General features: G+C 37.6%; 1 protein-coding gene across 3 annotated transcripts; it reads left to right on the top strand.

Moving 5' to 3' along the window:
- The first annotated feature begins 571 nt into the window (after positions 1–571).
- ikzf2 (IKAROS family zinc finger 2) lies at positions 572–23,501 on the top strand. Of its 3 annotated transcripts, XM_082509425.1 has the most exons (9): positions 572–595; positions 4,022–4,104; positions 5,416–5,462; positions 9,982–10,083; positions 12,857–13,045; positions 13,860–14,027; positions 16,841–16,978; positions 17,304–17,432; positions 18,349–23,501. In XM_082509425.1, exons 3-9 carry the CDS (start codon positions 5,435–5,437, stop codon positions 19,158–19,160), a joined length of 1,566 nt encoding a protein of 521 aa, XP_082365551.1. In that variant the 5' UTR covers positions 572–595; positions 4,022–4,104; positions 5,416–5,434; the 3' UTR covers positions 19,161–23,501. The 3 variants fall into 3 exon arrangements, with proteins under 3 accessions (XP_082365551.1, XP_082365550.1, XP_082365552.1); XM_082509424.1 differs by lacking the exon at positions 572–595 and having other exon boundaries at positions 3,667–4,104; XM_082509426.1 differs by lacking the exons at positions 572–595; positions 9,982–10,083.
- The last annotated feature ends 1,613 nt before the right edge of the window (positions 23,502–25,114 follow it).

The raw sequence follows: 25,114 nt of genomic DNA, 5'->3' as shown, positions 1-25,114 counted from the left end.
GAAAAAAATGAACATTTTCATTGGCAATTTTGAGCTCTCAATTCCCCCCTTCAAACCAGACACTGAGCTCTCACTTTGCTCTTTGAAGTATAATAGGATGATGGATAGGTTTGGCAAATATATTTAAATATAGCTACATCCAACTCAGTTGTATGTATTTGATATAACAATGCAAAACGTCTAATAAAAATAATACTGCAAATAATATTAATAATCATGGACATAATAATAATAATAAGGGCTACACCTCTCCAAATGCAGCTAACAGCACATCACATAACTCTTTAACGAACAAAACATAAGGGTGAATAAAACTTTTGGATTTCCCAACACTCCACTTACCTTTCATTTGCAGCCAGTATGTTTTTTACATGAAGCTAGTCCTGGATAAGCCAGCTAAGCAGCATTGTTTTTACTGGGCCTAAACACTCTGCTATGAAATTACAATTTATGGGCTCTTAGTTTTACCATCAAGAGTAAAACTAAGAGCACTACACTAACGAGATCACTTGTAGTATACCATGTAATCTTTGACTTATTTTACTGGATCACCTTAAAATTATGACTGCTGACTGACTGCTGCTAGCAAGCCAATGTAAGTAGTCTTAGCTAAAACCAATGACTGTAGAAAACAGTCATTGGCTAAAACTGTAAGCTAGCTAGCAACACACCAGTCAGCAGCTTACAGAGACATTCAAATGCTACCATAAAGATAGATGACAGTGTTACTTTAACTCTTGAAAGTCTGTTTTCCAAAGGAAAGCTTGGTCAGCAAGTTACCTTCATAAAATATGGAGGCAGAGTGCACTAATTCCACCTACACAAGTCTGAAGTAACAACAGTATACAACACTGGAATTTGACTCTATAACTGGACACAAAGATGGCCTTAGAGCAAAAGCGGCCAAGAGGTCCTACTCAGTGACTTGAATTGTAAACGTGATGCCTAGCAGACAGCTGCTGGCTACAGCTACCTGTGGCAATTTTTATCAAGGAAAAAGTAACTGATGAACTGACTCAGTTTTGGAGGTACCCTCAAGTGGCTGTTAAAGAAACTGCACGTGCAGGCTTCATTTTACTGCATTTCGTTGCCTTGTACCTGTGACATGTGCAATGACAATAAAGTTGAATTCTATTCTATTCTATTCTGTTCTATTCAGCCTGGGGGGACCTAAAGGGAGACCAAGGAGTGCAAAACTTCCATCTGTCACTTTTGAGGATTTGTGGCTTGGTAGCTATGTTGCTTCACTTAATTTTTTCCAATCATGATGACTGGCCGCTGCTTGCAAACATGACCTATGGAAACTTTTGATTTGTGTGGTGTATATGAGACAGGGCAATTTCAAATATTAAGCGTTGTTTCCAAAACAGAAATTCTGTAGCAAAATCTAAACTCGATAGACATTTAATGTGTATCTCACCTAGCAGATAATTTGGCTTGTCTTTCAGTAAATTTCAAGCTATATGTTTTATAAATATTATAAAATATTGTTTGTTTATATAGACAATATAATACAAATTATTAATTAGACTGTGACACCTGTGGGGAGCCACTGTGTGAATGGTGTTAAACTCACCTGCACCCTCAACCTCTTTTTGGTTTGATTTTTGGTTTTGTTTTCACGTTTAAAAGCACCCTTTACTATCATTCCCACACTCTGACATTTACAATGATGTCACTGCAAACCAGACCTCATGACCTAATTTGCACCATAATTTCTTCTATTAATCATTCTAAGAAATGACGTATATTTGGTGCTGTGTTCTTGAACTTTTCCCATTTTGTCACTGTACTTTGGTGCTGTACAAATTATTTTTACTTTTAAGTTACTGAATTTAAAGAGACTATTAGAAAGTAGTTTTTTTCCTTTCTTTCTTGTTTTGTTTCACCCTCAAAACATGCCTGAGGTCTGTGTCATGTGATGGAGTCTCCCAGTACACTGAAATTAAAATTGTCAAAAGTTTTAACACATTTCTAAAACAATGATTACAATTACCACAAAAGAATGGATACTGGAAGATATATACCTGAAATTCTTAAAATCAACTGTTACTGTAGCTTGTACAAGCAGTAGTTATAGACTAATGGTTTGCATTCTTGACAACACTGATCATTCTATAAAATAGCCTATGCTTTTGCCACAATTTTATTTCCAAAGAAATGCAATAACATTGTAGTAATTTAGTGATAAATATTATATATATATATATATATATATATATATATATATATATATATATATATATATATATATATATATATATATATATATATATATATATATATATATATATACATATACATAACATGTGGTCACTTTACATGTCCCTTGAGTACACGGTAACCCCCAATAGACTATGCCACTTGTGTTTTGTCGTCACAGGGATATAATCTGGCAACAGCCTTAGAAATAAGAGGCCCCTTGTAACCTAATCGATTGCCGAGCAGGGAGGCAGACTGGGTCCACACTCTGTGATCCGTTTCTCTGTGTCAGACCAAGTTCCCAGAATAGCAGCTCGTGCTGGTTGTCTGTGGAGGAGATGGAAGAGGAAGTCAGTGGTGGATGTAACAACTGTTGCTTTTGCTGCCGCTGCGGAACCATACCTGTCAGTCCGCGCTGCATGTTAGATGTCGGACAAGAATGAATTCCGTTTCAAGCCGAGACATTCAGTCTGGATCAGTGTGCAAGTTCATGGGATTATATAAACTCCTACGTGTTTAAGGTAAATTAAAAAAAGAGAGCGCGCGGGAGAAACCTTAGTGCGTGAATCGGTTTCCTGTTTGAACTAGGTAACTGCTTTGATATAGCCATTGAATTTCGTTCGGCTATCAATTGGCTACAGACGCTTCAGAGCTGCTAGGGGCGCATGTCTGCAGCAAAGGCAGACAAGGAGCGTCTGTCTGATGAATGGAAAGCCAGACGGGCTCTGCTGTAGACTGCGGTGATCGGATAACCTGTTGAATTGCAGCTGTCAGCCAGCTCCGAGCCTTCCAGGCAACACAGCCAGCAAAAATCACTTAACACGAGAAACAGCGCGTTGCCACTATAAGAACAAAAAGTCGCTTTACGGTTTTGCAGCTGATGGTTATTTCCAGAGATGCGCTGTTGCCAGCCAGGTATGCACTCTGTCCTTAGCTTACTACTTAACTTGCCTGATGATCTGCAAAATACACTTTTCTTGCCTTTTTGCTGTTTTTCTTAGTTTGAATATTTTTGGCTTCCTAAAGTAATCGTGCAGACAAAGTAGGAAGTAGTTTCAAAGTGGAAGGCCTTTATTTAAAAAGGAAACTGATAATTTAACTTATTATTATGGCTGATGGGACAGTGCCCCACGTTGGCTATAGCGTTTGGACGCATTGCTGTTGTCGACTTTATCCGCCGTTTAGTTTGCCACTACATCACATTATTCCTATTGTTGGCAGCAGCAGCAGCAGCAGTTAAAACAGATGAAGCTCTACCGGTTTGACCTTGAGTCACATCTCCACAGTAGCTTTTTATCATTGCCTATTATCATTACCCGCGGATTTCCAGTCCTTTGGTTGTTCAAAATAGCTTGGCTGCTCCCTGTCGCTATGGCTAATTCCTTAGGAACCGGTGGATCCAGTTTGATCCTTCTCTTTCTTTCCTTACCAACTTGTTGAGTTTTCCACTTCTTTGTTCCTACTGCAAAAGTCCACGGGGTAAGACAAGAGTCGTGCGACTTCTAATGGAATGCTTTACAGTCACATCCAGTGAGTGTATAACTTGGTGGGGCAGCGCGAGTGTCGTTTTTTTTTAATGTGGAAAACTGTGCGGGACGCACGCAGAAGAAGCTTTTGACATTCACCTGTAGGACACTATCGACGCGCACCTCCTCAACTTTCCAATGATTTTTTCTGAGCTGACTCATGTGAATTAGAGGATGTTTTTCGCTTTTAGTGGACTGCTAATGAGACGTGTCGATCTAAAAAGAAGTCCTTTCTTTCGTATTGAGACATCCCTGGACTAAATAGGCATATTTTACTCTTTGTTTCATTAAAGGGAGGTGGAGACACCTTGCCACCCCCTCCTCCGTCCTTGACTGAAAGCACCAACTAATTTTTGCACAAGGGAGACTCTTGAAGGTAATTATGTGAATATATATATATTTTATTCACTCCACATTACTTTCTTGTTTTACTTTCACGTTTCACTTTTAATTTTAGTGGCTTATGGTATATAAATAATCACTGTTTAAAAGAAATGGCTATGCCTAGTTGCTGTGACTATAAAATGGCCAAAGATTACCCCCATGTAGCTAAGAGGAGGTCTCATGTATGTACTGAGAAAATTGTGGCTGACTTCTTTTCACCAGTAAACTGTTATTAGAGTATCTAATATCTAATCATGGGAAATGAAAAAAGGGGATGTGGATTCTGCGTTTGTCTTGCCCTCTTTTCTCATTATTTAAGAGCTTAGTTGTATGTTCTTCAAGGAAGCCAGCAGCTGTGCAGTGATACAATGTAATGTTGTTGTGACACTCCACACGTTTAAATAATATCAGAGTTTTTGTTGTTGTTATGTGCTTCCAAATTCTAATGATTATAAAGTCACTTTGTATTTCTTAATTATAACATTTTTAGACTCAGCAATGAAAGGAGGTTGAGCGATAACGATTGAACCAAACTTCAGTTTCTAACATATAAAAATAAGAAATCCCATTACAACTTATTCATATGTGCCCCATTACACCAACACTCAGTTAAAAACAGAGCGTGCCTTACACTGCCCTTCTAGAAAGTTGAATGTCTTGTGTTTCGTTTTGAGGCGATGCCACTTATTGTGTTGGTTGCTTTGTCACTTTGTTTGGCACCAAAGTTCAAATTGTAACGTAATAAATTTTAGTGATTAATCTGTCAGCATGATGCACATTTTGGTTCATCTTCCCTTGCCCGTTTTGTTATTCGCTCAAATAGTTGAGGGGTTCATTTAACCTGAAATAAAGATAGGTGAAATGTATAACGTTTGTACAATGATTATGTAATTTCGTGGAAACAGGTGATATAAAGGAACCATGAAATCAACAATTCAACTTCTTTTTAGACAAGCACTCTTTTCATTGTAGAATGTGAAACTAAAACACGGCTGTTCACACATTTAAAATAGTTCACAGGGTAACTTGCTAAATATACATGACTACTTCTCTAAAAAGAAAACAGCACAGACCTATTGTTGCTGTAATAAACTTCTGTAGAGTGGAAGTTATACACACAAAGCTTTTTAGCTGCTGTGAATTGCAGTTAGTTTGCACATGCATTGCTTTGATCGTGCAGGTTTACGTGATCATTCATTGTGTCACTTAGTTTTATCTGTTTGTCTTCATCGTTAAACAAATGAAGAATTAAGACAAATTAATAATGTAAACGTTGCAGTAATATCTCAATTTTCTATTGCAGCACTCCCAGAGCCCTAGAAATGGAGACTTCCGAAGACTATCGTACTAGTAAGTCTTTACATGTATTATTTATTACATTCAATTGACACTGTGACCCATACATTATAAACAAGGACACACTATAACGCATATATTCAAATGCATGTTTATATTCTACTGAATATGAGAATAATAATGATTGCATCGTTATGAGAACTTTGACCTTAAAAAGTGGTTTTGAATTTCACAGTGAATCCAAAAATTTTCATTTGATTTTTAATTGATTTATTTTTAAACCATGAAAAAAAAACAAAGAAAACCCCAAAACATTTTTGCAATCACAACACAACATTTTAAGGGATTTTCCCCCAAGTGCAGCCTTTTTCCTGTTCACCCCTTAAAGTTAGAGAAAATGCATTAGCAACATCCTGTTGAACGAAGCAGATACTGGATATGCGCTTTGTGGTGCTCCATTGCCCTTTGCTGGTTTCCTTTGGGCAGGTCTCTTGAATATCTTCCCTGCCCCCCCCCTCCACACCATGTATTTCGCTTTGGTGTGCATATTTCAAAACAGGTAGCATGTTGTTGATGATCTGTGGGGACTTTTAGGTCTTCATTTGGGGTTTGCGCTTGCAGGAACACACAGGCGAATAGTCTTGGAGGTGGAAAAAAGAAATGGAGGCTCTTTTTCTCCCTGCCTGTCGGTGCGTCACTTCTGAAATAATATTTTTATAATTATATATCTTTCAAAAGGCATACATCTTTGGAGGATACTAGATGGAATTGTCATTGCTCCCATATATTTTGACTTTCTCCTAGGTTTGGCGAGGCACTGTGTACTGTGGGTGAAAATTTAGGTCAAGTAGTCTACCTTTGTGTCACACATCATCACAGTCTCACTCAGTACTCTTCCACATGTACACAGCTACCCTACTACACTAATTCTTAGCATCCCCTGTTACATATAAACACTCTGTTTACACGTTTTCCAAAATCTCTGGGAAACTATGTTACAAATATAACAAAAAAATTGAGTGTAGTGGTTTGTAATTCCTACGTTTAAAAAAAAAATACAAAGACAACGTATCAAACGTTAAAACGTTAAAAGGGAGACATTATATTGTTCTCATGTATTTGTTTGTTTTAAGACACATAGATTAATTTCGAACTTTATGGCAGCAACATATTTCAAATAATTTAGGAAAGCGACATGTTTACCTCTGTGTTGCATCCCGACTTCTGCTAACACTACTCATAACCATTTAGCATACTATAAAAAAATGCCTTTCTAGTCTTGCTAGATAAAAGACGCAACTTTCTCGATGCTTTGTTTTGCGTTTTAAAAAATCTTTATTTTATTTTTATCTGCAGCCTTCTCAACTTAGCATCAAGCCTCTTTTACTTCAAAGCCTCGCTGTTGTCATAAGTACAGAATGTCGTGTGGTATCGATTTGCTGATATAAGCAAGGTCTGTTCTGCAAAAGATGCTGGTTATGGTTATGCTGCAAAAGAAAACTAAAAGCAGAAAACTGTGTATAACACTCATTGTAAGAAATGCCGTGTGCACTTATGAATCCCCATATGGTTTTGCTTTGGAACGGCACACAAGACAGTTTTCCATCTCATTTCTGTCCATCTTATATGAACTCAGGTCCGAACAAAGTGCTAGTGTTTTTAAATCTTGTTTATATAGGCAACACTTTTTTTTAATTTTTACTTTTTAAAATTTTTTTTGCATAGTAATGTTGCTAAACTGTGTTCCACAGTGATAGTGGTTTTCAGTAGTATCCTGAGATTATGTAATGATTTCCTCTGGGCACGCGAACAGATTTCTCCAGAGTCTGTAGGTCTTTCAACAACTCTCGATGTAGGATTTTGTAAGTGAAAAACCTCCCCATCTTTACTTCTGTGGGAGTCCAACTAATCTGGGATGTTCGTAATAGCTTGTCTTCTCCAGCCGTTTGTTGTCCCCGATCTTCCTTTTTCCAAATGTATGGCTGGTATAAAACTCAGAAATTGCCTATATTTGACAAATTGAATAAGTATGTATGATATTGACACTTAAAACAAGTTATAAGAGCAGAAATTCCATTTGCTATCCTGGGACAATGATTGGACTTTATAAGCTATGCTCACTGTGTGTTAGTGAAGTCAGCAATTATTACACCTACAAGTTTCATGTGTACACATTTGTTCCTTTCCATTTGCCAACACATTAAATCATGTCAATTTTGTATATTACTCAAAGAACATTTTCTTCCGTAAGATTAAAGTGTTTGATATCCTAATCTGTTCATACAGATTTGACTCAGCAAACCAGGGGCACCAACGCAAACCTCAGTCCATGAAAGCATACGTGTGTGTCTGAGTCTATTATTTACCCATACCCAAATGTATTATCTATCAGCCAGTAAAACGTTAAAAGTTTGTGTCTGCAAACTCACTGGTTGTGATATCTATGTATCTATGTATCGATTGATATAGATTTATATTTCAAGGGGATTCTACTGGATTCAGTTCAGTTAACCAATTTTCATTCTCAAGAAACCAGTTTGAGATGATTTCAGCTTTGTGATATGTACTGTGGTCATAAATGGATGGAAATGGTCAGTAACAATCCCAAGATAGACAGTGGCATTTAAACAATGCTCAATTGGTACTAAAGGGCCCAAAGTGTGCTAAAAAAATTATTCCCCACCATCACAGCACCACCACCACCACCAGCCTGAGTCACTGATATAAGGCAGAATGGAGCCACACTTTTATGTTGTTCAAATGAAATCGCAACCTATAAATCTGAGTACTGAGGCAGAAATTGAAACCTATAACTTTCCAATCATTTGTTGTCGAGTTGTGGTTAGCCTGTTTAAACTCTAGCCCTCCGTTTTCTGTTCTCAACTAACAGAATGGCAGCCAGTGTCATCTTCTACTCTACTGTAGCCCATCTGCTTCAACGTTTAACATGATGTGCACTCAGCGATGTTCTTTTGCATACCTTTTTGTAACAAGTAGTTATTTGAGTTACTGTTTCCTTCAGATTGAAGCAGTCTGGCCATTGTCCTCCGACCTCTGTCATAAAACAAAACATTTTTTACAGAGGACTGCCATTCGCTGGATTTTTTTTTGGACATACTGTATTCAAAGTCACTTAAATCACTTTTTTTCTCCTATTCTGATGCTCAGTTTAAATTTTAGCAGGTTGTCATGCAACATATACATATACATTGAATTGCTGCATGCGACTGGATTGAATTAGATATGTCTGTTATAGATAGATAGATAGATAGATAGATAGATAGATAGATAGATAGATAGATAGATAGATAGATAGATAGATAGATAGATAGATAGATAGATAGATAGATAGATAGATAGATAGATAGATAGATTTGGGATTACCTAGATTACCATGGTACTGTTAGGTGTCTGACAGCATCTGTTACAGTAATGGAAAATCCTCCATGACAAATCTGGGCCACTCCTGTCTCCAGGACAGTATTGCCAAGGGATAGCCAACGTTGGTCACCTGAGATTTCCTCCAACCCCAACCTGTGCAACCTGAGCCTAGGCCCAGGGATTGTGTCTTGGACAGCATCTTCCAGTAAGCCCACTCAGTGAGGCTGTAACTACAATGGAACAATGCCACAGAAAAAGCTTGTCAAGTTAAGAGGAGCTGTCAAAGAGAGAAAAGATCTGACACAGATTTCTTTTTTCATGTATGCGGGGTCACTTTAGACATATTCAGAAAAAACAAATTGTAACAGTGCACCATTGTAGCAATTCACAGGAAGCATCTATCATATTCTTTTGATTTTTTACAGAGATTCCATAGCTGCAGCTATCCTTTTTAAATCGGACTGATAGTGTGGTGACACCACAATGGATACTTTACAGTATTTCTCACTGTGGCTCCTAAGGGGTCAGAAGGGGTGTTTGCCTGTTGCTACTGCATTGTTCTAGTGACCCTGATGGGGCCATGCTGTAAGGGGATAAGGGATTGGTTTGCTCTCCCTCTGAGTGGACACCGGGCTATCCATAGCCCGAGTTCTGTACAAACTGCTGAGAGAATGCAATTTGATCTACATTTGCTGAACATTATAATCACATAGGTGGGTAAAAACTTTTGGGTAGTTTGGTTTTGCATTCTGGATATTGACTACCTTAATGACTATTCAAAATAGGTCTTGAAATAGATCTGAGTATGAAGAAATTAATCATTTTCAATCTGAGAAGGCAAGCAGCAGAAGGCTTCTTCATCTTATTCAGTATGTCAAATCGAGACATTATATTTATTTCTGTTCTATTGTCACTATATTTACCTGCATTAAGATCATAGACCAGAAATAAGCATGCAGTAAGGTCTGGTATTTTGCTGTCACAGTCTCTAATGTCATCCTCAATAACACCATTTATTTTTCTCAACAGCAACTTTCTCAATCTTAACCTCAGTCTTTGAAACCTTTTGATGTAACATAACCAATTTAACACAATCAAGAAAACTGGCATTTTTCACATAACAGTGGCATTTGTTGTTCAAGTACCGTATTCTACAGCACAATGCAGATTGCAGTGTTTCTGTGTCTCCCAGGTAACGGCAAATGCTCTCCTGGTAAGGAGAACTCGAGAATGTTGGCGGATATATCAGCACCTAATGGAGAGACAGTTCCTCAGGGTCCTAATTCCCCTGGTGGTGAGTGCTCAGTTATTAGATACACATTTCTGCAGTCTTCCAAGAACAGCTGTAGAATGAGCAGAGGCACTTTATCATTAAAAATCAGCATTAGATGATTCAGGTTGGCTATGCGTTAAGATATTTTTTCACAAAAAAAGTTTTGCAAGGAAACAAAGAATACTCTGTTTCCCATCAGTAACTATGGAATACATAACTGATACATTTATAATTGGTTGCGCCAGGTAAATTACCATGGCAGATGTGAGCAGATCAGAAAACAGATGCCTGTGATAATATTTCTGGTATCTTGCATGGAACACATGTTCATTTGATTTGTGTGGAAACTTTAAATTGTAAAAAAGTGGAGGAAAAGCCATCCAAAGCATGAAGCTAGAATGACATTCTTGTCTTAAATTTGAGAAGCTTCGTGAGAAAATTATCGAATAAAATATACCTGAAGACGAAAGCAGCGTTACCAAGGGGCTGTAGATTACACAGTAAAAGCTTGCGTGCAAACAATGTGCCCTGTTGCATCTTATATCATGTTGCACTTGGTCTGAAGTGTTGCTTGGTTCCTTTCAGCCTACTGACTTATATCTATAGATCATCTCTAGCAGTGTCACTGTGAAGCAGCAAAGTAAGAAAAGGGGAAACAAAGTAAGACAAGGGACCTCAGTGAAAAAAAGGGGAAGCTTATCTCCCACATGTTTAGAGATGCAGGGAGGTGGGCTGTGCGATGGTTTTCACAGGGAAATACTTTTCACCAATAAGAGCTGTTGTCATCGTCTCAGTTGCTTAACATGCTTGCCATTTGAGGTTTTGTTTCAAAAGAGTTGTGTTACTACTCATCATATACTGACAATAAGCACAAAGGGGTACAAATTTTGGTGCCAAATTTCTTAAACTTGCAAGCAAAAGCAGAAACCGTACGGGGGTTATATTTGTGTTATGCGCTGATTACACTCTAGCTGACTACATGACAGATTGAGGGATGCCTGAATTTCTTTTTTGGGGTTCGGTCACCTTCTCAATCAGTAGTGATCATGATTCTAGGTTTTCTGTTCACTATATGAAAATTCAGATAACTCATAAATTGAACGGAGACGTAGTAATTATAAAAAACAGTATCTAGATGATTTTCCTAGCTGTTTTTGTCATGCGGATTGTTTCAAGCGTATCCTCATCTGACCAATCTTTGCATTCCACTCTGCCACACTGGAGAGACAGATGTAAAGATGCAAGGAGCTGAATAGCAAGGACGTTCAGGTCTGCTCCGTGTTGCCAGGATACAGCTGTCGAAGACAGGCTCGATTGCAACTTGGGTATTGGGATAAGTGTTCTTCTGTACAAACTGTGGCATTGAAAAACATACAATATTAGATTGAACAATGCTGTTTTTGTATGCATATGCATGGATTCAATCACTTGCAATGACCACATTTATGCATATCTCATATTGGCCTGTGAGAATTAACTTCATGTCAAAGAGAACAATTACTAACTGCTGTCTAATGGGAGGCTTTAGTAATCCAACCACATATGCTTATATTATTGATTTTTATAAAATCCCATAATAAGATAGCCAGGATTGTTTAGTTGTAGTTGGATAATGTATACTCCTTGCCTGTGCAACCTATAAAGCCCCAAAAGCTATTTACAAGATTTTATGTAGTGCCTGAATGTTTTTTAAAGCACTTCAGGCTCATGTGATTTTTTTTAAATTAAAAATATAATTTACACAACAAAAGCTAACTGACCCCTGTGCATATTACTTTGATATTGCTACATATGACAGATGTACAGAGATCAAAGATATCAAATGTAATAAACTATAAATGTAAACACTTTATTTTGCTTGTTCATGGCGTATTTAAGATAGCGTTTGTGTTTAAATGACTGAAGATGATGTTTTGTGATAATGTTTTGCTGTGTTGAGTTTGTTGATTTTATTCTATAAAGAGTAGAAGACCTTAGAAAAATATTACAATTAGTATTTTTATGTTAAATTATTGCTAAATGCTTGTAACCAATAACTAGAAACTAAGTGATACGTTTCCCGCCAGCTCAGATTCAGACACACATACATGCAGAAGCATGCAGACCCACACATGCACATGCGCACCGGTGCACGCACATGCACGCATGCGCACACGCACACACACAGATGCACTCATAATATTACACAATATTTTGCTTTTGCCATCCAGCCGGTCTCCCACTGCTATTGAGCAGCAGCCAGAGAAGGCCTCTGGCACTCCCTTTCTTCCCAGGGACAGCCAGAAACTAGACCAGCCTGTTTTATTCTTTTTTTTCCCTTTCTGTCTCTTCTTGTCACCATGTCAAGTCAATGCTATCTATGAGATCAGTTGGTATGTAAAAATGTTTTTAATTTTAATTTTAATTTTTTTTAATTATTTTTATTTATATTCTGTACCTCTAATCTTCTCTATCTCTAGCCTATATTCATTTTGTCTACAGTACATAGCAAGTCCAACACAGATTAAATCAGCCCGTTGCACTCCAATTCAGTTTACAGAAGTGACTCGGCCTTGTGGCTCAACCTTTACCTTCACCTAGTTCATCTCCATCCATTACAATTCAATCTGACCAAATTTATTGTAATGCATATTTACCTTTGACAGAGTTGTGTAGCCAGCCTGGGTTTGGGTATGGTTCATGATCGCTGTGGACAGCATTTGTATAGTAAAAGTAGATTTTTAACTCTCCTATACACCTAACATTTGCCGTGCCATCAGGCTCATCAGGATTGTACTATGCTTTGTTTTTTCAGAACTGACAATTAAGCAAGAAGAAGAAATCATGGATGAGTCTGACAACAGAAGTCCAGCAGTGGAAGAAATAGGCCAAACAGGGGAAGAAGGAGTAGCACTAGAGGAATCCATGAGTGGCAGCCCAAGCAACGTACAGGATGGGTTATCTGGGCCAAATGTGACAGCCGAATCAGGAAATCGATCAAACGGTACTCATTTTGTTTTTCCAAATGGCATTAAAGGTTTTTAAATAAACCTTTTAGCATAATTGACATATCTTTTATAAAACTCTTTGGAGATGAATGATCCACAAAGAATTTATCTTGTTCCGACCATTAAACCAGCAGGGGAACCAGCAGTTTCCACTCCTTTAGAGTGAGTCAGAAACCATTTGTTTTCCTCGACAGTGGGTGTGGACTGCCGTCTTTCTTTCTTTTTTCTTTGGTTGAAACAATAGCCCTGTCTTGGAATTATTATCAAGGGAAAAAAATATCCTTGGAATCCTCCGCAACAGGTTTCAGTTGACGCCATGAGTACTCTGGTTATCACAGGTCATATTTCTCTTTTCCATCTCCAGATTAAAAGTAGTCTAAAGTAGTCCATACATATATGTGCTTGTGTATTAGACACTGTAGCACTTGCATTTGTAACTTTACTTCAGCCAAAAGTATATTTAATGCTAATGTTAATGCTGATTACAATATATTTTTGATTCCTTAAGAGTTTCCAGAAGAGAGTCGCAAGTACACTACGCTCATGTTATCAAGTTTTTGTGTTGTAACTATGTGATGTATTATCACGGTCAGAAGTTGTACTGAATAATTATTTTGTTTGTTGTTCATTGGCAACTACCAAGTTGTTCAAAGAGTCAAATACCATGTCATAATAATTCGAATGACATATTTTAAAATATTAAGGGAAAAAAAATCCAGTTATAAACAGTGTCTTCTTAGGTTTGTTGATACTTTCAAAAAAATATCCACAGTGATTGTGGCATTGACTTCCTGTTCATGAAACTCTCAGGAGACAGGCCGTTCCAGTGCAACCAGTGTGGTGTGTCGTTCACCCAGAAGGGAAACCTGCTACGACACATCAAACTCCATACAGGTGAAAAACCCTTCAAATGCCCCTTCTGCAGCTACGCCTGCCGGAGGCGCGATGCCCTCACTGGTCATTTGCGCACTCATGCTGGTAAGTGTTCTCCTCCTCAGCCCCTTTTCTTCCCTTTTTACTTGCCCACTTGTGCTAACCAGAAGAGACTTTGTGTGTATATATATCTACATATATATCTATATATATATATATATATATATATAGATATATATGCAGTCGACATAAGCATTCGATATTGAGGTACACTATTTTAAAAAGCCCAAACCCTTTCAACATACTATTAACCTCTTAGGTAGTATTTATGCTGGCTGGTGAGGCCATACCTTGTCTTTTAGATAGATTATGTCTTCTTTTTATCTGCGTGTTATATACGGCACAGTGAGTGCTTTGTGGTTAGGTACCAAGAAACACGCTGTTCCTTAGTCGCTAAGGAGGAAACTATCTGTCTGTTGAGAAACACATGGGGAGTGCTGGCTGTATCAACTGTAACCCACTTTCCTATATGAGGATGTGCTCTCCCTTTTGTTGCGCCTTTGAAATCAAGGTCAGACAATACCGTCATTTCTGTCTGTGATGCCCCGCAGGGTTTACTCATATATAGTTCTCTTTGTTAAAGCTAACTTTTGTGCTTATGTGTATGCCCATATGTTTATGTACAGTTTCGTGTGCGTGCAGGTGTAATTTTGCTCTTAGAAATCCTTACTTACATGATTCCTTTACACACATCTTATTTATTTTTGTCACATTTGTCACCTACCTTCATTACCATTTTCTTGGTTACACTTCTGTTGATCTGAATTTGTTTGTCCTTTCGTAGACTCTAAATTTGACTCTTCCGAACATCGATTTGGATATTTGACCGACGTGTGTAATCTTGACTCCCTCCCTCTCTGTGTTCGGGGACTATTCATTATACGACTATTGGAATCCTGGCATTTGTGGTTTGGTGCCCTGCCAGGAAGAACAGGTAGAAAGAAAAGAGAAATACAAAGCTTTGACAGAGAGGTCAGATGATGAAAACGGAAGACTACGGTGAGAGACAGTGAAGACAAAGGCTAGATTAAACCTTATACTGGAAGATGACATTTTTCATTCAGGCACAGTTGATTGGTAAAATAGTAATGCAGGAAAATCAGGTGACAGGGTTTTATATTATTTAAGGTCTAAATTCAAACAGGTTTTTATTTATTATCCAGATGGCGTCAATAAAGTGGGTCTGAGTTCACAGTGGACTGTTTGCATGAATAAGAATAGCACCTGTAATGTGTCCACTCAACATCTGTGCAAGATTGTGTGTGGGTGGTTATATAAATATGAAAAAGTAATGAAGCCTATGTAGTGTGAGTGAGAATCTGTATAGCCACTGAGAACAAGGGAGTGAGTCTTGTTGACTGAATACTGCCTACTCCACTGTTAGAGTACCACACGGCTGGAAAGCAAAGGCAATTATTTCCATGATGACGTTTCATTTTGAAGTTACTCTTTCATTACCAAAATGAATATTGCTGAGATGACCCTGCATATACACCACACTTCCACACTACCCACACTTTGATAATATTGAAACCTTTTGTCATTATGCAGTACTCTTGTAACTGTTCATACTCAGAAAAAAAAGATAATAAACCCCAGTTTCAAGTTCAGCCCATACAGTGTCATTCACAGACCACAGAAGTACTGAATGACATATACGGCAGAAAAAAACTATTATTCTTTTAAATGATTCACGCAAGAAATGTAAGATTGGCCATGACTGGTCATGTCATTGTGTAACAAGTGGGTTTTATTTCATTCACATCATCAAAAGGAAAAGTCCAGCACAGACAGCGTAACATTTGGAAACTTTTCTTTTTTTTAATAACTCCACTCGCCTTTTCTATGTGAGAAAGAGTACTTCTGTTAACATGTGAACTGTCACCTAGCTCTAAATGTGTGTGTAGTTTGTGTGACTGCTCGTATGTGTGTTACAACCTCCATGCTCAAAGTGAAAGGTTTTGGGTTTCTCTGTTCTCACAGTGAAAAGAGCACTGGATCACATCTTCTTCTAGTAATACTGTCACCATGAGTCTACATCACTTGGCCAAAGGTGCCATGTTTGTCATATTGGTTAGCTGTTGTGGTCTTCAGTTCACTTCATGAGTCATTCTAATTTTGAGAATACTCTGACGCAGGACTCAGATCTTTCCCTCTGCAGTGTCTGGGATTTCGCTTGTTGAAGCATGTTGCAATTATTATTTTTTTTAACCATTTTTGACTCAACTTACATGTCAGTATGGAAACAGCTCGTGTTGCTCACAAGTAAGCTGATAACTAACTGCCCGGATAGTGTACAATAACTTCTTTAAACAACAGAAATCACCTCCAATAATTCATTGGTGTGTTGAATGCTTGTTGAAGCAAACGTGACGTATGAAAGGAAATGAGTGGACTAAGACAGATGTAAAGAATGAGTCTTTATATTTTCACTTTTCTTCGTAGGAAGGAATCTAATTAAATAGAACAATGAATCACACTCCACCTCCATAGCAGTTTAACCTGGAGTTAGTTTCCTACCGCCACAATGGGATGCATGATCAATTCCATTATTTACTCATGCTATGCCTCTGCAGTGGGAGTTTGCTGCACAGACCAAAGCGTTTTGAAATGCAGACTTTATGGCGCAACAGTCTTGGTCGCCCACAACTTGTGTTTCTGTCTGGCAATAGTTGTGTGGAATCACACTAGTAGTGGAACCTCCATGATCTCAGAAGCTTGGTCTTGGTTTGTTTGTACTACTTACTGTTCACAGTGTGTACTACTACGCACCACCTAAATACTGCGGCACTGGATACTGCCCACTCTCTGTCTACAGCGATGAATGAAATTAATAGACTGAATGTTTTTGCTTTTAGTCGGCAAACCGCACAAGTGTAACTACTGTGGGCGGAGTTACAAACAGCGGACATCTTTAGAGGAACATAAAGAGCGTTGCCATGGTTACCTGCAGGGTATCGGCTTGGATCCTAATGTCAACAGTGGGCCTTACACAGGTAAAAATAAATTCACTAGAATTGAAACCAGTAAACGTACATATAATACAGTAAAGTTAATTCTTGAATGAACTGGAAATAATCCTTACCATTAAGCACTAATGACTGATATATTATTTTGCGCAACTTTTGCTATCTGAGTATACTTACAAAATACTCAGATATGTTATTTATTTTGCAAATAATAATAATATAAAGCTGCACTTGCCCTAAGCAAAATTCATCTTACTTTTATTCTAAACCCGATCATTTCTTCATTTATTTTTCCTTTTAAACACCCAGCTGTATTCGTGCTCCTTCTTATCACCTGTTCACTCCTTTTAAGGTGACGTTCCAAAAGAGCCAAGGCCCATGCCAGAGCCCACCATGGCCACCTTTGATCGGCCACCTGTTATTGAAAGACTGCATAGCAATGTAGGCAAGAGGAAGAGCACCACACCTCAGAAATTTGTGGGTGAGTCATACATGCATTTCAGACATAGTCAGCAAATCGACTACTCTAATTACCACGAAGATAAAAAACAAATGTTTCATATGATGTTTTATTCAGAGGAGTGGGGTGGGAGGGGGGGAGGAGGTTGGGGTTTAGCAGTTGAAGTACCAACTGAAATAATTTGTTGTATTATGTTCTGCATGCAGTGATCTTTTTTACGACTCTGACCTACAAAGCATGCCTATATGCTGTTGTTATCATCTAAATATATTATTGTTCAACAATGAATTGATTAATTTAATTGGTTTATAGGAGTCTTGCAAATGATTTTACTTGAGCATTAATAACATGTTATTGTTTTTATCAGCTTACCCGATTTTATTTTTTGAGCTTACTTAGTTTGATTTGTCTTCCCCTTGTTCCATAGTTTTGCATTATATAGTATTATATAATATCACACAATAGCTTTGGCCTACAGTTTTTTTTTAATTTGCCACACTATTAGAAGATGAGATTGAGCAACTAGAGCAAGCTGACTGAGAGGCAAGGAAGTGTTTTTTTCACTCTGTGGTTACGTACACCTGTAACTTTGCCATTGCTCTTATCGAGAGAAAACAGCTTACCGCATCCCTGTTCTCGAGGGGTTAAACACTGCAGTCGTAGATGGATGGGGCTTTCCACTCATTAGACTCAAACATCATGCACAAAATGTGAAAAACAAGTTCAAAATATCACCAAGCCATAACATTCACTGTCTAGAATGGAAATTACAATCAGTATTTGCATTTGTACATATTAATTTTCCTTCTTGACTGAAGATAAAAATAAGAGTATTTTTGCCACTTATGCTGCTGCATCTATATATATATCTTATTTTAACAAGAAATTGCCATCATCATTATTTACATGCAGTCATGAACTACTCTGCTGTTTACAGGTGAAAAGATGCCTCGCTATAGCTATCCTGATATGAGCTATGACATGGCTGTTAAGTATGAGAAGCAGTCTGAAATGATGCCACCCCACATGATGGACCAGGCTATCAACAATGCCATCACATACCTGGGATCAGACACCCTACGCCCCATGCTCCACCATCCAGGTCCTCCACTTTCTATGGCTGAGGTGGTGCCTATTGTGAACCCACTCTTCCCCCATGTCCTGCCACTGAGCCAACGAACAGAACGTTCAGGAAACTGTGACACACTACCAACACAGCCGCCTCAGCCCCATGAGTTCCCCGGTCATCCCACCTCAAATGGCCCAACTGGTTTAACAAGGCCAGGTAAGCATCCCCAACAAGGGCAAGAGGAGTCACCCAGCAACAGTGGTGTTGAATCTGCTGACTCAGCTCGCAGCAGCCCTCAGGAAAGGCAGGGATACCATGGCAGCAATGCCCCCGTGGGCCTCAGGTCTCGTGGCAGTCCAGCAGTGGTCTTTTCAGGTGAGCGGATGAGAGATGCATCACCTAGAAGTGGGGCAGGATTCGGGGTTGGGATAATGCGACTGGCAACAGAGAGGCCTGTGAGCCAGGAAGGGATACGGGTGTTTGGACGGGAGGGCCAGGAATTAAGGGCCTTCCAGTGTGAGCACTGTCGAGTGCTCTTCCTGGACCATGTCATGTACACCATCCACATGGGTTGCCACGGATACAGAGATCCACTGGAGTGCAACATCTGTGGTCACCGGAGCAAGGACCGCTATGAGTTCTCCTCTCACATAGTACGGGGTGAACACACCTTCCAGTAAGAGGATGGGTAGAAAATTGAGGGATAGACAAAGAAGTGAAAGGAGCAATACCCTGATATCCGTCCTTATCTCCTCTGAGACTGTATTGTTGAATGGCATTGTAGACAAGTGTAGCACAATCACAGACTTTCTTTTTAAGCTACTTATTGCGAATCTGAACAGTTTAACAATCACATGAAGGTATGGGCCAAAGACACATTTTGTACTATTTAATTGCGATTAATGTAAAGGAAGGACTTTTTTTTTCTCAAAATCTTACTAGATTCTATATTAGAGCAGCTGTCAAAGAGCATTGACAAGTGTTTTTCTTTTTTTCATTTTAGTCTATTCTGAAGTATATTCTTTTGTCTTTTCCCTCTCATCATGCTTTTAACCGTTTTCATTCTGAAGACATAATGCATGCATATAGATGGTATATTAGAACTTGTTTCTGCCCTGTGGGCTCAGTGTGGTTGATAAAAATCAGTTTCAGATTACTAGACAAACGTCAAGGCTGCAGGTGGTGTATAATGTCACTAAAAAACATCACTATGTTTGACAAAATAGTAGCACTTATTCATTATTGTACTTATAAAAAATTTGATCATTGATGCTATCAGATGTTAGTAAATATACTGAATGCATTCTGGTTCTATTCTCAGTGGGTATGCAAGTGCATTGCTGCCTAGATTTAGAAAATGCTATTAGCCCCCATAAATATATATACACCACCTTATCACATTTTGTAATTCAGAGTAAATTGTCTTGCATATCATTATAAACAATGATAAACAATGTGATTTCCTGTGCAAAAGCTCAGGAGAGTCTTTTAGCTATTGCTATCTGCCTATCTGATAATGAGCAGTTGAAAATATTGAAGGCATTATTATTGTATTATGTTACTTTAACTCTCTGCAAATGGTGCATGTTTTAGCTTACCATATCATACCACCCATGTTTTTCCATCTCTCAGGGGCTTGTAAAGCATTTGTGAACCATTAGCGCAGATAAAGAAAACCACCAACTTCCTGTTGGTGGCTTGTCTATTTTGTAATTTTAAAATCCTGCCAAATAAAAAAGAGACTATCTAAAGCAACATATGAAAATGACTTTAGGGCAGTGTTTAAGCTGGTAAACATAGTTGAAATATCTTGATTGGGGGAAAAAAGTGTTCTCCTCTGTTTAAGAGAAAAACATGTTGAAAAGCACAATGTCTAATGTGTTCTTGAGGTTGCTTAACAGAGCACTGGAAACACAATGAATTATCTCAAATATTTATCTAAGACAAATTTCAGTTTGTCTTACATTTTGAAATGATCCTATTTATAGTTCATGAAACTGAAATTGTTGCTTATATTGAGACATATTTTTCTCTGTTATAATCAGTCACCATTTAAATGCAAGAGGACATAAGAAAAATCACTCTGAAAGTTAAACATAAAAACTGTTGCCTAGTCATTCTTGTTGTATCTGTGACTTTTAAAAGTTCAGTTGAGGGCGTCTTTTTTTCAATTGTTTTCTTTCTCTACACTTTCAGGGTAAGATGTCCAAATACCTTTTTAATTTCCTTTGTACTTCTGCGGAATACTACTGTGTCCTGTTGACTCAGACATTGTGTTGCTTACAGTTTGAGTACACTGCTATATTCTTAAACTTTGAGTATAAAAAAAAACAACTGTCAGAAATGTTGTCCACATGGACAAAAAAAGCATGATGGTGGTATAGAAGCCCTTAACAATCTTGAAGTCATTTAACTACCTGGCTGCAGTATGATTCTTTATGGCAGTGGATACCAAAGTGACAGCACTGGATGTTCTCTATTGTACCTCACTTTGTGCTTTACTGTATGCCTTTCCTTTTGATCTAATCCACTTTTTGAATTAATTGGGATGGTCTGTCTGTCTGTGCATGTGTAATATATTCTTTCATCCTGTTTGTAGACATGACTAATATGGGGAAGTGTATTTTTTTCTAAGGCTAAATTCCTAAAATTGTCATGTGATAATATGGTATTATCGACCTGATCTTGTTTGTTTAAGGCTGCCCCTTCTCCGCTCCTCATAAGCCCCATCTCCCACACAGATACACACTAATGTCTGTTCCTCTTCCTCATTCTCTGAATGTTACTCTTTGCATCGCCATAATGTCACCAAATTCATGTATGACCTTTTACAAAGGGGACCACGAAAGAGACAGCATGAGCAGGAGGCGGAGTTAAAGAAGCGTACCACGTACTACTACTCTGAAGGCTCTTTTGATAGTTGTAGCATCCCAAATCTATAGAGTAGGAGTATTACAACCTCCGAACTCGCTTGTCCATCATTTAGCAGTACATTGTCAAAGCCAGTTCTTTCAAAGTTACTGTCTCTGCTGTGAAAGGACTCCGATAAGACTGTGCTTGGTACAGTTGGTCATGCACTTTATGTCTCTTTAAAGCAGAAATGTCAAATGTTTTCTAGTTTTAATTTTTAAGTGTTGTGACTGTTTCAAACGATCATTGTCAGAACAAAAGTTAGACTTTTGTTTGAGGGAAAAATCTTGAGCAGGACACTGGAAATTAGGACTGTGTCGGTTTTTGCTCTGCTGCCTGATGAACATGTACTTTTTTTAATGGACTCACAAAACCGTTGGCATTATGAGTTTTAAACATGTATTGTCTAACATTATGAGCAGGCTATTATGCTCTAAGGCTAAACTCAGTGAACTTTTCTTTTTGTTCAGTATCTACTCGTAATCAAAAGGCAGCTTTTTCTCTGTTTACATGTTGCTTCTTTTCATGCGCAAATGGTGCCCAGCTTGCATAAAACCTTACTATTTGTAAAGTTTTGGCACTAGAAATTGTTTACATCTTGCAGCTGTGATATTGACTCTGTACATTCCTCTGTCATATTATTCCTATTTTTTTTTCTAAAAAAAGAAAAAAAGGAGTCAGTTTATTTATCCTGTGATAAAATCTGTGTTAAGGATACCTTGGTTTTCTCTCCTTATCCCAGGACAGAACAGAGCTTAAACTAAATGTAGGATAATATATTACAGGGTTTTTTGTTGTTGTTGTTGTTGTTTTATTTTTGTTTTTTTAGTTACTCTTTAGTTACTTACTCTCCAGGTTATATTTAGTAACATCCTTTGGGGTACAGGTATATCACAGTTCCAACTATTTACTTATCTGTTGACAGATTCTTGACTTACTCTTTTTCCTTTACTGAAGCAGCCATATAAACAAACAAACAAAAAAAACAAACCATAACAAAAAAAAGTGTCTTCTGTCAGCTTTCCTAGTGAGTGAGGACTTTACTTGAACGATTATTGCTATTGTTACAGATCGGGGGGAATGTTTTTGTACAGTGTGGTAAATGTCTATTTTTCTGCTGAAATGTTGCAAATAGTTTTGTGAATTTTGTGTGTTTTTTTTTATTTAAAAATGTTTACAAAAAATGTAAAAGGCAGGGTTCCGGGTGCATTGTATTTTTTAAGAAACAGTATACAAACAGTGTATATTTTGGCACTGAAAATGAACATTTATCCATATATGTGTGCTGATTGAACAACTTTGATATCGATACCAACTTTCTGATATGAGGGCTCTCAGGTATTTACATAGGATGTGTATTTTTAAGTCTTAAAATATGTGATTTATTTATGAAAAAAAGATGCATATTGAATTTAATTTCTATGATCATTTCTCTTGACTTAAAATAGTTTAACACTGAATATGGTGAAGGAAGTTGGAGTATTCTTAAGCCCCTTTTTTCAACAGTGACCATACATGAAGGCACACTGCTGTGAAGAATTCAATGTATATTTTAAGGCATGACTTTCTCTCTTCTCTATACATGGTTTTACTGCTTTGCCTATTTCATTCATTTTTAAACAGGAAGACAAACATAATACTGTGTTGTTTTCTGCAAAACATGCAAACTGTACCTTACTTGCAAATAAAATTCTTTATTGCAAGATAAAAATTGAATGTTGAAATCTGTTGATGCAACATTAAAGAGCCTAAAGGTCAGAAAACATCCCTAGAAAACTATTCAACTTCCACACTTTTCTTATTGTTTGAATTTGAATTGTTTATCTTACACCTGCAATGTTGGTTATATGTAAAGGTATTCTAATGTTTTTCACAGTTGAAATCGAAACGCACAAAAGACCAAATGATCATCAGGTGACAGTTGAATTGGTGACACTGGGACTATGTTGTGTTTGAATGATCTTATCAGCCAAAGTCATGTTCTTTGGCGATAGCTTTAATTCTATAGAACAGTGTACCGAATATGAAGAAAGAATTTTCTTAGCGATGTCTGTATCTCTACTTCAAAATCTGCTTTCTAGTATAAAAAAATAAAGTATATGTGAAATATATTGATTTTATGTGTACTGAATGTGCAGTTTAATTCTTATAAAAGGCCAATTTCATAACCATGAATAATAAAAACAAAGAGATAAATAAGCCCCAGACTATAAAATGCTGACATTCATCACTGATTTTAATTCTATATAAACTCAAAAACATCTTAAACACCAAGTAGTAATATATCTTTTAAAATAATTGAATAAATAAATGTAACGTGATTTTTTTTTTTGTACTTGAAACTTTAGAACTTTAACCAAGCGCCAAATTCATATTATTGCTAAAAAATATATATTTGCAACACAAAAAATAGCAATACAAAAATCAGCATTTAACAGCTTCAATAACACAACACTGATGAGCCTATTTGAGGAAATGGAAAACCACAATGTAAACTGCTGTATCTTTTATCATGGTAAGGAATAATTTCTAAAAATGAAGTGCGCAGCCAACCCTCCTAAATCCTTACTGTACAGCCACAGAGGCTTGCCTTCATTTGCAATGTAATGACTGTTTGTTCCACTCCACTCTTTGTCTGTGAACAGGTGGTTACTAGAGCCTGTTGAAGCCTCAAATGTCAGAGCAGTCTTCCTCACCCCCTTACTTCTTTAATCGGTATATTGCACACAGACACCCTCACACATATTCACACAGCAAACACATACTAAATCAAAGCTGCGTGAAGGCGGTCGCAAAACTGTGAAGTGCAAAGCCTGAACAGACCCCAAACTGTATCTTTTCATGTTCAGATTCCTCCAGTTTTCTGCCTGTCAGTTGATTGTTTGTTCCCATCTAGATGATATCTCTGTTTGAGTCATACTTTCAGCATAGGAGTGATACACCTGCCCTCTTTGTGGTACTGTTGCAAAAAAAGAAAAACAAAAAAACAAAAAAAAAGGAAAAACGTATTCACCCATTCCATGCCGAAAGCAAAGGAAAAAAAAGTTTATTTGAAAAATAGATTATTGCCATCATTTTGAGTCAGTAATTATTACAATATCACAAAAAACACAATATTTCTAAACGTCGTATATCAAAATATACTACATTTTCATGGTGCTTGGTAGTCATCACAGTTATTCATCACTATTACTTACTATTTTCTTTTTATTACTAAGTATAACTAATCTGTCATTGATTATGACGGTGCTTACCGTACTATGACATTTCTTAGAGTCTGACATGTTGAAAATTAACCTTTTAGTCGCTTTCAAGGTTTGAGTCAGTGCCATGGTTTTCAGTGGTCAAGGAAAATGATGACACATGAACCTGAAATCGTGCCAATCTGCAGATGAAGTACACACTCGTCACTCTATGATGAGCTGTCTAATCAACAAGCCATTTTAGCTGTTAGATTTCAAAGGGCTAAATGTGTTTTCTCCCAGAAAATACAACAGAGTAGTATTTTGTAGCTGCCGCATAAATAAAGTATAGAACATTGTATGATTTGTAAGTCATGGCAGTCATTGTTGGTTTGTGGAACCTGCTGTTGATACTGGCTTGATATGTGAGTGTTAGGTATTGTGCAGCTATAGCCCCTTTTTTTTGTCTACTTCTCAGGACAGATAGCTGAATAAAGCTTTGTGACTGCAAGACTTCCTCTGCCAGGTTCCACTCCCCGTGA

Source organism: Aulonocara stuartgranti, assembly GCF_965226115.1.
Source record: "Aulonocara stuartgranti genome assembly, chromosome: 16".
Lineage (NCBI taxonomy): Eukaryota > Metazoa > Chordata > Actinopteri > Cichliformes > Cichlidae > Aulonocara > Aulonocara stuartgranti.
The sequence above is the reverse complement of the archived record's forward strand: the minus strand, read 5'-3'. Positions and strand labels throughout refer to the sequence as shown.

Excerpts from the sequence above, each read along its gene's own strand:
- ikzf2 (XM_082509425.1), top strand. The coding sequence starts at position 5,435 with ATGGAGACTTCCGAAGACTATCGTACTA. Across the intron at positions 5,463-9,981 it reads TTCCGAAGACTATCGTACTA|GTAACGGCAAATGCTCTCCT; the intron begins GTAAGTCTTTAC and ends TGTGTCTCCCAG. Across the intron at positions 16,979-17,303 it reads CAACAGTGGGCCTTACACAG|GTGACGTTCCAAAAGAGCCA; the intron begins GTAAAAATAAAT and ends ACTCCTTTTAAG.